At 32.8% G+C, this 16,137-nt stretch overlaps 1 protein-coding gene across 1 annotated transcript in view; it reads left to right on the forward strand.

The window, feature by feature from the left end:
- Positions 1-16,137, forward strand: part of LOC115888309 (splicing factor, suppressor of white-apricot homolog) — a 39,281-nt gene that overhangs the window by 10,038 nt on the left and 13,106 nt on the right. The window contains exons 6-13 of the mRNA XM_030907994.1: positions 878-1,181; positions 7,557-7,706; positions 7,760-7,888; positions 7,953-8,058; positions 8,118-8,267; positions 9,454-9,539; positions 9,594-10,124; positions 11,095-11,251. Coding sequence (XP_030763854.1) covers positions 878-1,181; positions 7,557-7,706; positions 7,760-7,888; positions 7,953-8,058; positions 8,118-8,267; positions 9,454-9,539; positions 9,594-10,124; positions 11,095-11,251 — 1,613 coding nt within the window. The remainder of the gene's footprint in view (positions 1-877; positions 1,182-7,556; positions 7,707-7,759; positions 7,889-7,952; positions 8,059-8,117; positions 8,268-9,453; positions 9,540-9,593; positions 10,125-11,094; positions 11,252-16,137) is intronic.

Consider the following 16,137-nt stretch of genomic DNA (forward strand, 5'->3'; position numbering starts at 1 on the left):
TGTGTCAAAAGTTCAACAGAAACTCTTTTCTCATAATTTTTTTGAAGAAAAATTTATGATTAATTAAAAAAAAATAAAAATTCACAAATTTATCATTTTAGTCAAATAAGTATCTACTCAACATGTTTATTTTTTGTCAGTAATGACATGTATTGATTACTTCCATTCTAAATATCTTGAGAACGGTTGATCGTAGCAATTTTTACCAAGAAACATTTTTTACGTAGAAAATCACGGAAATGTATATTTTTTCACTCAGTAGTTTTATACAGGTACGAACGAGAAAAGTTATTACTTATCAAAACAGTTAAAGCACATGTAGGTGGCGCCCTCTACAAATAGGAGTCTTATTGACATCAAAATCAAATTTCCCATGCAAAAAAATTCCCGGACACCAATTTTCATCCAAATATTGAAGTTACTTCAGAACATATTTGGAAAAAATCGAAATAAACATGAAACTTCTACTCCCTGTATCTCCGAAACTAAGTATTTTAGGACATACATTTATACGAACTTTTTTACTTATTTTTATCTGTAGAATATGCTGCCAAAGTTTCCGGAATACAGTTCGGACCACCCTGTATAACGGTTATAAAGAGATGGGCTAAGATGTTTTATACAACCGTCAGCAATAAAAGTCAACGTTGGCGATGTTATGGTGAATTTCCACATTTTGACCAAAACTGAAAAATTTAATGCAAAAGTTTTAAGCACTAAATATTAATTAAAATTGTTGCTCTACAATTATGGTAAAAACAAATGTGTTTTCAACTCTTGCATTTATATCAGTTTATAAATTTCATACAGCCGGACCTTTCAAGGTCACATCTCTTCATTAAATTGGATTAACTAACATCTATATTTTTTTGAACAGATACAACCTTCGGTATCGGTACCGTCAATTCCATATCGGCCCTCAGCAGATTGTTCCTACAGTCAACTGGTTAATCGTATACAAGGCTCAAGCTTAAGTACTTCAAACAATTCAGACATGCAAGTCACGGGACACAGCATTAACGCCCAAGATGCAATGTATGGTTTTGTTCCTGCTACCAGTAACGACAATATAAATGGTTCCGTAGTTACGCCAAATATAGAGCAACAGTATTATCAATACTATTATGTTCAGCAGTGGTATGAATATTGGAGGCATGCTGTGTTAAATGGAGAGCAAGGAGGTAAGTTTTTTCAAAGACACTTGGTATATATGTGTACAAGGTGTCCCACTAAGAATAGCTCTCGGCTGTAGCTTGGAAAGTATTAGCCGCAGGGCCTACGGAAAAAAAAAATATTTAAAACTAAAGGGGCTATGAGAAATTGCTGGAAATTGTTTTCAAGTTTGTAAAACGGCAGCTAGAGGGCGCAACTGCTATGGAAAATAAGAAAATAGAATTTCAACAAAATTTTGCCTAGATAATGCGTATTATAGGGAAATTGGAACAACTTTCGTTGCACGTCATCAATGACACCATGCGTGGTCTTATATGGAGTTTGCTGGTGGTCGTATTATGATGTGCAACGAAAGTTATTTTAATTTCCCTTTATAAAACAAAAATAAAATAAATAAATAAATAAATGACTTTATTGTCAAAAAATTTTTCAATTTGTAGACAAAGGTAAACTAACAAACAAAGTAAAAAAACAAGTTACACAAACAAACAAACAAAAGATAATACAAAACATTATACAAATAATATTGTCAGTCTTATTGTTAAAATAAACATTTATAAATATTTATAATGTCAAAGAACAAAAAAATAAAAATAATATAATATTCAAATTAAATTAATAATATTCAATTTAAATAAAATAAAATAATATATTTACGGACCAGCCATTTAAATGTACATACAACAATAATTATAATTACAACTAGAATAAAATCCATCACAACAGAAACTTTACAATAAATTACTACAAAACCACCGCCTTTACTTTATTCTTGAAACTATTTATATTATCACAGAAGAAGTCGATATCACAATCTTTATCAATAATCTGATTAGCCTCTACACAAAATCTTGTAAGCGCAGATGACATTCCATAATTAGTTCTGTGAAAAGGTATATGGAACAGACCGAACCCACGCAGACTTCTCCCCGGAACATGCAAAGATAGTTCGCTTAGTAAGCTGGGACAGTCAATCTGAGAGTTGAGAATCTTGAAAAGTGTGCAAATATCTATAAATTCTCTCCGATCTCCCAAATTTGGCAAATTCAATGAATACATTATTTCCTCAATTGCAATATCTTCCACGGGGATTCCCATCTTAAAGCCCACAAACCTCAAGAATTTTCTCTGTATACGTTCGATCTGCTCCACATAGATCTTATAATATGGACCCCAGACTGGGCAAGCATATTCTAGTATCGATCTCACATAGGATATATATAAAGTTTTGATACAGTTTATGTCATTAAAATCAGTTAACGTTCTTTTAATAAAACCCAACATCTTTAACGCTTTGTTTGTCATGAAGTTAATATGATAATTAAAATTCAGATCCTTAACAAAGTATACACCTAGATCTTTCATCACATCAGTTTTATCTAAAATATCATCTTGAATCTTATAATCATAAAATAAAACATTTTTCTTTCTGTAGAACTGCATTACTTTACACTTTGATATATTTAATGACATCCCATTCAACCTACACCATTCACTCAATCCATTCAAATCCTGTTGCAACTTAAAGCAGTCATCCAGTGACTGAATTATCTTGTAAATTTTGAGATCATCCGCGTATAACAAAAATTTAGAGTGTGTAATAAAGTCGGTTACATCATTAATAAATATATTGAAAAGCAGCGAAGATAAATGAGACCCCTGTGGAACTCCGGACTCGACTAAAATCTCCCTAGAAGTGAACCCTTTAATTTTAACAATTTGTCTTCGTTCCATTAAATAACTTTTAAACCATGACAGAAGATTTCCACAAATTCCATACCTCTCCAATTTCTCCACCAGCAGATTATGATTGACTCTATCGAATGCTTTAGAAAAATCTGTGTAAATAGCACCGATTTGTTGTTTCTTCTCTAGAGATGTTTTTAATTCATTTTCATAGACTAATAAATTTGTAATTGTAGATTTTCCTTTTCTAAAGCCATGCTGATAATCGGTTAATATATTTTGAAATTTCGGTTTGATTTTGCTATCAGTAATTGATTCGAAGATTTTGGCAAGTATGGAATTCCTAGAAATCGCTCTGTAATTAGTGATCTCAGATCGGTTACCACTTTTGAAAACAGGTGTTACATGACACCTTCCATTGGTCCGGATATTCCCCTTTGGCAGACAGATAGCTTAAAAAGAATACATAAAATGTGTGACAGTATGAAACAAAATTTTTTTAAAAACATCACAGGAATCCTGTCAGGACCTGCAGATAAATGATTATTTAATCTAAAAATATCATTATATATATATATATATATATATATATATATATATATATATATATATATATATATATATATATATATATATATAGTTTCCTCAACATCACATCTCTCAATATACTACACTGTTGCTTACATTAATATATATCAGTTTCCTCAACATCACATCTCTCAATCACTACACTGTTGCTTACATTAAAATCATAGGTGTGGCATGTTACATTACTATTATAGACCGAAGAAAAATGATCAAATAATCTGATATTACAGTACCATCATCGGAGGTTTCAGAATTGTAAGACATTAGATGTGGCAATTCAGAGTTCTTACTTTTTGAATTAACATAATTCCAAAACTGCTTAGAGTCACTATTTATCGAAATTTGTATGTTTTCAATATATCTCTCGTAGCATGCCCTAGCCAAGGCCTTACACTCCCGTCGAAAATGAGAGAAAACTCCATAATCATTCAGCGATTTGGATTCCTTGAACTTTTTATGTGCAATCTTTTTATTGATTATTATTATTATTGATTATTACTTATTCTTTAAGTTCATTATCATACCATGGTGATGAGAATTTGGGTTTTTTTTATTTTTTTATGGGGATATATAAATCAAAAGCCATATAAACTATGCTGTAAAATGAATAGATATTTTCCCCAAGAATATTAGAATTCCACAAATTCTCCCATACAGGCCTAAGAAATCATTGATAGCTCCAAAATCCCCATTCTTGAAATCATAATATTCATAATCAAAGTTCAAGGTGTTCGCTTCTGTGAAATACCAAATTCAAATGTTAAAGCCGGATGATACTTATCCAATGAAAGTAGAGGTTGCTCTGCTAAGACAATCTCCGTCTCAATATTGCTGAGAACCCGATCGAGGTAACCCCCCAATACATTTGCAATCCTATTAAACTGCGACAAATTAAGGTAAGCAAAGAGATTGGACAAAACTTGACTCTGAGGGTTAACATTACCCACTGCCAGGGTACCTCGATCATCATTAATCCAATTTACATTAGGGATGTTGAAGTCTCAATAATATATAGTTGATTATCAATAATATTTTCCACAGCACTACAGTACCCCTCATAGAGTTCAATGGTGGATTGAGGGGGTAAATATACAACACTGATAAAAATCCCCGAGCCACCCTTAGACAATGCCACAAATACACATTCAATATCCTGAGGACCCACAATTCGACTAGCTGAAATTCCTGGTTTCACTGCGATCAACACACCACCTCCTCTGGAACACGCACTAGTTCTCTGGTTCCTATCACATCTAAATATGAAATAGTCTTTTAGGCCGAGTTCGCTATCCAAAATGTCATCATTTAGCCATGTCTCTATAAAAACAATAATGTCATAGTCATGTATGTCCACAGAACTTTCCAAAGTCTTAAGCTTTGTTCTTATGCCCCTCACATTCTGATAATTAACTCGAAGCTGGCCCCTAGAACTTATAATCGGTCCTGTTCTGGATGGTTCTGGAAAATTTCGACCTGGATGGTTCTGCCTGCGTTCATATGATCGATAATTGTTATTCCTTGATGAATTATAGCCTCGAGCATTGTTTTCATTATAGTAATTGTTATAATTATAGAATCGCCTGGTCCCTTGAGTGCTACGTTCTTCGTTCCCCTGGCGATGATTGTTGTCATATCGCCTGGGCTCTTCATGATTGCTACGATCACCATTTCTTTGATGTACAGGCTTATGTAAACTCATACTCACGTCTTTACGGAAGTTGTATCTTCTGAAAACAATGTGAGCAGGCCAGAATCTAGGATCGTTGAGGGTTTCATAATGGCTCGATTCTATTCCGATTTTAAATGAGTTTTTCCTTTCGTTTGAAGTTGCTGAACAACCAGATCACTATCATTCATATTGATTTTCCTTTTTATAAAATTCTTAACTGCCTCTTCATTGGATTTTTCGGTTACTCGCCCGATGTATAGCCACATCATACCTACTTCTCCCCTAAAATCCTCCAATCCGTCGTTTCCAGATCCCCTGAGGACGGCCCCCGTAGAACCAATCTCCTTATTAGGCTTCGTGAGATCCCGAAGGTTGGAGCTGTAGAGAGATCCAAGTGCATCACTCACCGCGACCCAAACAGCCTCCGCAGTCACCGGAATACATTCACTCCTTTCAGAAAGCCTACCCTCATCATTAGGTGTTAAGGAGTGCTGTATAGCATGGGCTTTCCGAGTATTGAGTAGCTCCTTAAATGCTTCCAATCTGTTAGTCAGGTTTTCCTTCAGATCATCTAACTTCTGGGTGTAAGCGTTAGCGATTTCATCCTTTAATGACAAGACCGATGCCGTGAGTTGGACCTGCAGTTTTTCCAACTGGTGTTCCATGTGGTTGTTTGTGCTTGTGGGGCTTCTCATCTTCACCATGCTTATACATTGGGAGCACGCGAATAAAAGAATACGCCCTTTCGCCAGTTGAGTGACCCGAGTCTCCGAGGAGGATAGTCCTGAGCATGGGATACAATGGGCGTCATTGCAGAAATCACATATTATTTTCGCCTTAACCTCTTCCGCCGAAAGCGTTTTATCGCACCTGGAGCAGGACATATCCTATCATATGCACAGAATTGGGATTCTGAAACACTGTGCGGCGGCACGGCAGCAATATGACCTCAAAGGAATTTAAAGGTCAAACGAAAGACTTTTGGAACAAAGTACGATATCTCCGAAAAAAGCAGTTCGGCAGGTCGTAAATTGTAATTTTTGTTCCGACAATAAACAGACACACAACGTCACTTAAAGGTTATGTAAAAATCTCTCTCTCTCTCTCTCTCTCTCTCTCTCTCTCTCTTTCGATACATTTTTATCAACCAACCATATAATGGCTCCTGAGATTTTGTCCCGCTAGAATAATCATCCGCCGCACTGTGGAACGCTGATCCCTGCGTGACGTAAGCATTCACGGTGACTACGATAGCGGCGATTTGACGCGATCGAACAGTTCTTTAGAATATATACAGGGTGGTCCGAACTGAATTCCGGAAACTTCGTCAGCATATTCTGCAGATAAAAATAAGTGAAAAAGTTAGTATAAATGTATGTCCTAAAATGCTTAATTTCGGAGATACAGGGTGTTGAAGTTTCATTTTTATTTTGAGTTTTTCCATATAATTTATGAAGTAACGTCAACATTTGGATGAAAATTGGTGTCTGGGAGTTTTTGGATATGAGAAATTTGATTTAGATGTCAATATGACTCCTACTTGTAGAGAGCGCCACCTACATATTTTTTAACTGGTTTGAAGTATAATAACTTTTCGTCCTTACCTGTATAAAACTACTGAGTAAAAAAATATACATAGGCGATGTTTTTTACGTAAAGAAGGTCTCTTGGTAAAAATCGCTACGAGTAATGGTTCTCGAGATATTTGGAACCGAAATTATCAATACCTGTCTTCATTAACATAAATTAAACATGTTGAATAAATAGTTATTAGACTGAAATATTAAATTTGAAATTTTTTTGTGTCAAAAGTTCAACAGAAAATGTTTTATCACCATTTTTTCGCAGAAAAGTGTATGATTAATTTGAAAAAAATTATTTATTATTTCAGTCAAATAACTATCTACTCAACGTGTTTACTTTTTGTCAATAGTGACATGTATTGACTATTTCTATTATAAATATCTTGAGAACGGTTGCTCGTAGCGATTTTTGCCAAGAGACATTTTTTACGTAAAAAGTGACGGAAATGTATATTTTCTTATTCAGTAGTTTTATACAGGTACGGACGAAAAGTTATTACTCTTCAAATCAGTTAAAACACATGTAGGTGGCGCCCTCTACAAATAAGAGTCATATTGACATCAAAATTAAATTTCTTATATCAAAAAACTCCCAGATACCAATTTTCATCCAAATATTGCCGTTATTTCAGAAATTATTTGGAAAAAATCGAAACAAAAATGAAACTTCTACACCCTGTATCTCCGAAACTAAGCATTTTGGGACATACATTTATACGAACTTTTTTTCTTATTTTTATGTGCAGAATAAGCTGCCGAAGTTTCCGGAATACAGTTCGGACCACCCTGTATAGTCCTTGGGTTAGACTACACTTTAGTCAATTTAATATTTTACATTTAAATTACATTTGTTTCAGCTGCTTATGCAAATTTACCTACAGATTTTATGCAACTGGATGCGAATATGCAAAACTATATTCATCAAATGGCTTGGAATCAATATAGTCAGCAACAGAAACAATCAGTTTTAGAAGCTAATTCAAATAATAATTCGTACGCACAAATTGGTATAAAATATACAATAGCGCCTTCTAGCTCACTTTATACTTTATTTTTTTAGTATCTAATTTGAATAAAGATGGCGGCAATCCATACACAGCAAATGTTCCACAACTGCCCGAGGAACCCGAGATTGTGTCAAAAGATAATAAAAATGACAAAGTATCGTCTCAGTCAGAACCCAGTCAAGGTAAGGAATTTCTATAACTTTAAATTCCCAATTATTAATTAGTCGTTATTATTATTATTTTTAGGAAAGCCTACTCTATTATCATTGGCAGCTGCATATGGATCTGATTCTAGCGACTCTGATATGTCTGATACGGAAGAACAAATAAAAACGAAGACTGTTATATTCAAGTAAAATCTTGTAAAAATGGACATGAAAATGTACATAATATTTTCATTATTTTTTTTAGAGAACCTTCAGGAGATGCTCAAGTAGTTATAGATAAAATGGCAGATTATGTATTCAAAAACGGCATTCAGTTTGAGGAAATCATTAAACAAAAAAATGATTCCAGATTCGACTTTTTAAATGAAACACACGAATATTATAAATATTACAGGTAAATTTAACCATAGTTAGTCTTAAGCCACAGAAATCCTCAGCAATACAGATGCGAAAGTAGGTAAGCGTCGGCTCCTTCGAAATTTGCGATCTAAATTTGTTGACCTTAGATTTACATATTTTCACAAATTAAACTCTGAGAAAATGTCTCCAATTTTATGGAAATACGTTTTTAAATATACTGAAAAAAATACAGGGTGTCCCAATATTCCGTGAATATAGAACTACCATGTATTTTTGGAATCAAAATAAGTTCTTTGGACACAATTTACCTCTATACAAAAGTGCTTCGTTTGTAAGCTAGAGGGCATCAAGTCTTAAAAAAATAAACACATTTTTCAGATATTTTAAGGACCTGTGTCTGTGTTTTGCTAAGTGCTTTAACAATTGACTTTTACAAAAATAAAGAAAAAGCAGTCGTAGTAGTTTGTTCTAATATAGCAGAAACCTGTTCTTAGTATGGTTACGCTTATGCGCAGTATGCAACTACACGTTAAAAAATAGTTTTGCGAGGGTCGGCGCGGAACGGCGCGCCCAATCTGGACGCACCTTAGTCGTCCATGAACCGTATCAGAACGGCGATTTCAATACCAGCCTAAAAGCAAGAGAATCAAAAGAACTGACATGCGTATTAAGCTGATTATTGTTTTGTTTTTATTTCTTTAGCAATTTTTAATTATTTTCTGTTTTTAATTTGCTGTGATTCTTCTTGTTTTATTTGGTACATATTTTAAATAAATATTTTTATTTGTTTTTTTTGTACTCAATATGTGTGTGATGAGTGATAAAGAGAACAATGATATTGAGTATGTGGTACCATAACTCATTGCGTATGTAAGATAGCATTGAAGATAATTTGAAACTTTTATTAAAGAAAGCAAAAGTGATTTTGTCTTAATTAAAAATAAACAAATTCAATAATCCGTAAATAAATCCAATAAAACTAAAAATTTATATCGAAAATATATCTAACCTATATTAGTAATGAAAAATTCGATTTTGAATTTCATCAAAAAACAGTTCAAAATCCGTTCCAACCTGCATTTAATTTTGGTATAGTAACCGAACTTTCCATGATGCAGGCGATGTCAATTACACAATATTGGAACACACCTATAAAATAATTACATAGTAAGGTAATTCTGTCATTAAGTTATTGTTAAGGAAATAATATTGTTTTTTAGATCCAAACTTAACGAATTAAAAGCAGCTATTCAAAAAAAGGTTAAGCACCAAGAAGAAAAAATACCCAAACCAAAGAAAATTATTGGTATGTTTATTATTTATGTAGTAAGCCAGATAAATTATTTTATTATATTTACAGCTCCAGTTAGCTTTTCAATTAAAAAAGCCAAAGAAGATGCGCCCAAAGAAATAAAAAGTGCTCTTCCACTTGAAGAATCCAGCGACGAAGAATCTTATTTAAATAGCAATTCTAAAAGTCCGCAAAGCTTAAAGGAGGTGCCTCAAACAATTGTAGTAGAGAAAGTTTTGTATAAAATTGGCCAACCAATTATTACAACCCTACCGCAGCCTAATAAGGAAGAAGCATTACCTGTATCTGAAATTGCATTATCCAATCAGCCTAGTAAAATTGACGCAGCGGATAAAATTCATGATATTGCAAATTCCCCTCCACAAGCCAAATTATTTGATTCGGAAAATATACAAACAAATCCTAAATCTGAAAAGGCAAAAGAACAATCACTTACTACTACTAAAAATAATAAATCTCCTATATTTGATATATTTGATACTGGCACTGACAGTAGTAACCAACAGCATCAAACTAAAGATATGCCAAATGAGAGTGATACAATTTTGGAATTAATAGAATTGGGAAATGAAGATAAAAGTAAGTATATGTCATGATGAAAACAGGTCTATGTATTTGTAATCGCAAAACATTTTCCCATGCACGTCATCAATCATATCAAAATTGACACTAAAGTCTAGAAACCTGAAATTTTGGCAAAAATGTCTAAATTTGTTGCACAATTTAAGATACCGAGCAGCACTTCATTTGACTTTATGGAGCAAATGATTGTAACAGATATTTTATTCAGATTAAAGCTGCAAAAATTAGTTTAAACCGAATTTTATTATCTCTATGTCGGTCACATTGCGCCGTTTTCAGCAAGGTTGTCGTTTATTATTTGACAATTAATTATCCTAGTGTCAGTCATTATTTTGTATAATATCGTGTTGTTGTTGAATCTTTGTGTGTAATTCTCGTTTTTTTGCGTATTTTCGTAGTCATTTTTTAAAAATTGCACTTTTAAACACAAACAATTCTTTTAAGAAATAAATTTTCGAGTTTTTGTATTGCATTTCTTGAAATTGTTTGTTGAAAATATGCCGAAACATTTAAACAGTCGAAGCAAAGAGCTTGTAATATACAGGGACTTTCAAAAAATGTATTTTTTTCAATTATTGTTCAAAGAAAATTGAAATATGGCGCGTTCTCACGACTCGTGTACTTGGCAAGTATTTTTTGTTGGCCTACAGGGTCTGGCGGGAATGCGGCGTACTTCCTATAATAAATATGTTAGAAATTATGTGTAGATGCCCGACGCACCGTGTATACCCTATATACCAATTACAAATGTTTGTTAAGTACACGAGTCGTGAGAATGCGCCTTAAGATAAAGCCAAATGTCATTTTATGTCATTTGCCATTCTTTGAATTTCTCTGGGTGATATTTTTCATATTTAATCATGAAAACAGGTTTGAAAATTAATGAACTGCCTTGGATTTGTTATATAGCACATTCTGTCTACAATTATTTCATATTGGATTTTCTATCTGTTATATTACTTTTTAGGTGATGATAAGCTTAGTGACCCAAAGGATAAAGCATTACAACTAGAAAGAAAGCGGAAAGCAGCAATGTTTTTAAAATTAAAGTCCGCAGAATCATCAATTAAAAATACATCTTCGAAAGAAACAAAATTACAAGATGATAGAAGACTAAAAAGAAGGTAAGGATATTTTAAATCGTTGTTTTAAATATGTTAAAAGAATTGAGCGAGTAGTATTTGTGAAGAATTTGAGTTTTTAACAATTGTGCATCACTGATATTAAATATTTTATTTTTGTGTTGTTAAATTAATTAAAATATCATTACATTACACCTTCGACCTAACATCAAACGGCACATCTAGTCAGTCAGAATATAACATACATATTTATGCTTCTTAACACAATATTTTCAAAGATGGCAGTTTCAAGATAAACAAGTCTCCAAAAAATCCTTTATGGGTATTTCGCCACTGCATTGTAACTGTGCAAGTATACACTCGGCGAGGTGACCCGAGGCCGAGACGAGGCGAGTGTGTACTTGGAGCTCTCGCGTCGTCTCGGGTCCTCTCGCCTCGCACTCTGAACGTTTTGTACCAAGTACACACTCGCCGAGAGGACCCGAGGCGAGACAAGGCGAGTGTGTACTTGGGGCTCTCGTCTTGCCTCGGAGCCTCTCGCCTCGTCTTGGGAGCGCTCGGTCTAGAGGCGGTGTCCTCTAGATACGAGTCAAAGGAGACGAGAGCTATAGAGAAACTAAATAAAAGAGAGACACAATAGATTTTATATTTCTCTATGGCGAAAACGTTAAGTTGGAGGTCCCGCGAAAATATACACGGTGCTCTCGGGAGATCTCGGCATTCCTTAGTTCGTCTTCTAAACTTCCTTTGAGTTGACGCCTATTTTCGGTATTTAAATTATTAAAATATAAATATATAATTATACAGTGGATAAACGATTTTAGTCAAAGTACCTCTCTGTTAAGAGAACTGTAGATAGATTCTTTAATGGTCACTATCCGGGCCGTTTAAGAAAGAAAAATGAGTCTATTAAAAGCTACGCACGAGGTTTTCATTCAGTTTGATGGAAGGTCTTCAAATTCACATATATGACTGCCAACCTAATATAAACATTCATTAGTTTCTATAAGTATCTACGTTTATTTTAATAATTGAGAAGCGATCAAACAAAACGAATCCACTTTGAGATATTAGCAAAAAACATATCGTTGTTGGTATAGACGTGTCGTTATTGCGTCTTTTAAACAAAGAAAATTATAATGTGTATGAAAAATATTATGATACAGACTTTCTAGACACTGTTTTCGCTTTTTTTGTCATCATTATCATAAGAATTATTAGACTAATTACAAAATTATTGATTAATCTCTTTTCTCCTCAGTTAAAAATAAAGATTTATTTTTTATAATGTAAAATAGCAAATATAAAATAGTTTAATATTATTAGGCAAAATAGCAAATATTTTACGTTTTTATGCAGCATTATGTTTTTTTTTTTAAATTTTAATACATCTCACCTCGGCAACATAAAGTCGAAAAGACAGTTTGTTTCGATCCTTGGCAGTTATGTCATCACTTTCGACGTTATATTGGTTTTCATGATTTTTTTCATGACAAACACGGACAATAGAATGATAATCTGTGACGTAACAGCCAAGGATCAAAAAACAAAGCGTAGATGAGTATACGTCTATAAAATACCAAAAATACAATGAAAACAAAAGGAAATTTTGTGGATTTCAGTTTTTTTTTATTTTCTCGACTTTCAGGTCGGTTTTAAATTAGATTTAAGAAAAAAATTTCCCAAATTTTCACAAAAGTGTTGTTAAATTTATATCGTAGAGCGCCTGATTATTTTTATTTTTACAAAATTATTCTTCAGAATATATTTATTTATGTACTGCAAAATTTTATTGGTGTGTTTTTGCGCAATGTCTCGGGACGTCTCGCTGGACCTCGCGTTTTTTGTGACGCCTCGGGTCCCCTCGGCGAGTGTGTACTTCCAGCATAAGAAAATTTACAAAATAAAATAGTTATTTTTTGTAAACACTTCTGCGTTAAACCTAAACGGACACTGCTTGTCAGAAGTTATGTTTACAGTTATACAAATTTGCATAACAAAGAAAAAAATGCTTAACGTTTCGGAAAGTTTATCTCTTTCCGTCGTAGGAAGCAAAAAAAATACAAAGAATAAAGAAAAAAATTATTTAAAATATTTAAATTCAACTATTCCAGAACACTTTACTTTTTTAAACCAGATACGTCTACAAGAAACCGTTGACGTACTGTTAAAATGACATTATATCAAGTTAAACTTCAAAACTAGCAATTACTACCTGATATCAATTACTTAATAAGGTAAAACCAAAAAAACCCAAACTTTCTGTATGATTATTTTTAAATTTTACGTATGTTGTATGTTTATTTATGTTATGTTCTTTAAAATCAAAGAAGCGATTGCCATACATTACTAACATCTACAGATGCATGAGCAATACATTTATTTGTATTAGATTGAATTAAAAAAAAACCTCTTTTATTTTTCTGACGAAAAAATAAGAAAGAAACGACGGAAAGATAAACTTTCCGAAACGTTAAGCATTTTTTTCTTTGTTAGGCAAATTTGTATAACTCTAAACATAACTTCTGACAATTGAAGTGTCCATTTGTTTAACGCCAGAAGTGTTTACAAAAAATAACTATTTTATTTTGTAGATTTTCTTACAACTTTACTTTTTTTCGGCAACTGTGCGTTTATTTGTGTCCCTGTCTATTGACTTGTTACAATGTAAGTCAATCCTTTATTTTAGTCTTACTCATTAAAATACAGACCCATTTTACAGAGACTCATTTTGAACGAACACGCCGATATACAGGGTGAGTCTTAAATAAGTGCAAATAGTGTTAAGTGTAATAGTATTTTTAGTTAAAAAACATAACTTCTTGATAATATGGCAACATAGGTAGTAGATGAAATTTACAAGAAAGAAAACCCAGAAAAGATCCACTACTCAAAATTTAAGAAAAAAATCATTTCTTTTGGAAATTTTCATAGTAAAATAACTCGGTTATTTTGGAATTATTTGAAAAACGATAAAGAGTAAACATGTTTCTTTTGTCGAGATCTACCAGCCCTGAAAATATTTGCACTTATTTAAGACTCACCCTGTATATCGGCGTGTTCGTTCAAAATGAGTCTCTGTAAAATGGTTCTGTATTTTAATGAGTAAGACTAAGATAAAGGATTGACTTACATTGTAACAAGTCAATAGACAGGGACACAAATAAACGCACAGTTGCCGGTTCCTGCGTGTTTTAGGCATGGTTAAAGATAATCGAGGTGGGAATAAAATTAAATTAAACCGGTATAAAATGAAATTAAAATATTGCGGTAGTCGCAAAATATTTTCCGACGTCATCAATCGTATCGAAATTGACACTAAAGCCTATAAACCTGACTTGATTAAATTTTGGCAAAAATGTTTAAATTTGTTGTACAATTACCGTGCAGCTCTTTATTTTATATCATAGAGCAAATTATTGTAACAGATATTTTATTTAGATTAAAGCTGCAAAAATTTGTTTAAAGCTTTGAATAAGAAGACTAAGGAAGGAGCATAATGCTATCCATGTATTCATGCATGGTGGGCGGAAAAAGCACCATAAAAGCACTCTAGGGTGGATCCTTGACAGTGGATCCTTGACAGTTCTGTTTGACGATTCGTTTGATACATTTGAATTTGATTTGAATTCTTGTGGATTTGTCAGTCTTTACGGAGCTTATTTTATGTTATTTATTATTTATTCTACTACTGATAGTTGTATAAAGGTAGTAAATCTAGATGGAAATTGTGGCAGCACTTAAATTAACAGTGACACTATCGCGATTTATCGAAAAAGACTCTAAAATAGTTGGTTGTGTAGCGTGCGGTAGATCTCGGCAAAAATTGAGTGAAATAATGGAACAACTTTTCGCTAGTAAGTGACTATATAATATACATACGTGTAGTAAACCGATCATTTATGAAATTCGCTTAAATTAACTAAATTATATATTTTCTTGCATTTTAGCTTTTATTTACTACTTGTCAAAGATCAGATGTCAAAGAATTTTGATACGTTAATTTGACTTACCTGCTTCAGTAGCGTATCGGATGTTTGTGTTAATAAATACTTATTATAACTTATCTATTTTTATTAGAATTATATATTTTTATAACAATTTTAATAACTACCAACATTTATTCACAACGTAAAATAAAACAACAAATTATTGAGTCTACCCCACGTCTACCCTACATCATAGTTTTACATTTTTTAAATAAAATTAGAACGACACTGATAAACCGGAATTTAAGTCGGCCATATTTGAGGCCCATCGCGGTGTACCTAAGATTTTTGATATGCTCCTTCCTTAGTCTTCTTATTCAAAGGTTTAAAGCGATTTTCATTATCGTCATGTTGGTCACATTGCGCCGCGATCAGCAAGGTTGTCGTATTTGACAATTATCATAATGTCAGTCATTATTTTTTATAATATCGTGTTGTTGTTGAATCTTTGGGAGTAATTTTCATGTTTGCCCATTTTTATAGTGTTTTTTTTTAAATTGTATTTTTAAGTACAAACAGTTTTTAGAAGAACTAAATTTTCAAGTTTTTGTATTGCATTTCTTAAAATTGTGTGTCGAAAATATGCCGAAGCATTTAGACAGTCTAAAAGAACTTGTAGCTTTCCTGATAAACCATTTTGAACAAGAACGTGACAATACAGCTCCTTTATTACACTTGACCACAGTCAGAGAAGTAAGTTTTTATTGGTAAGCACATTATACCACTTTCAAAGTTATCTTTACTTATTTCGATTTGTAGCGAGTAGCTTTAAATTTAAATATATTGCTACTGTAACTGTCAGTGACTACTGTTAATAAATAAGTTAATTTCTAAAATATTGTTACGGATTCCGTGGGTCCGCTATTTAAACTCACGATAAAATACTTAACGAATTTTTTTGTCTCACTCTGTACACACAACTTATACTATTTACAACAC

The sequence above is a fragment of the Sitophilus oryzae genome, unplaced genomic scaffold (genome assembly GCF_002938485.1).
Source record: "Sitophilus oryzae breed Bouriz unplaced genomic scaffold, Soryzae_2.0 scaffold_708_pilon_pilon, whole genome shotgun sequence".
Classification (NCBI taxonomy): domain Eukaryota; kingdom Metazoa; phylum Arthropoda; class Insecta; order Coleoptera; family Curculionidae; genus Sitophilus; species Sitophilus oryzae.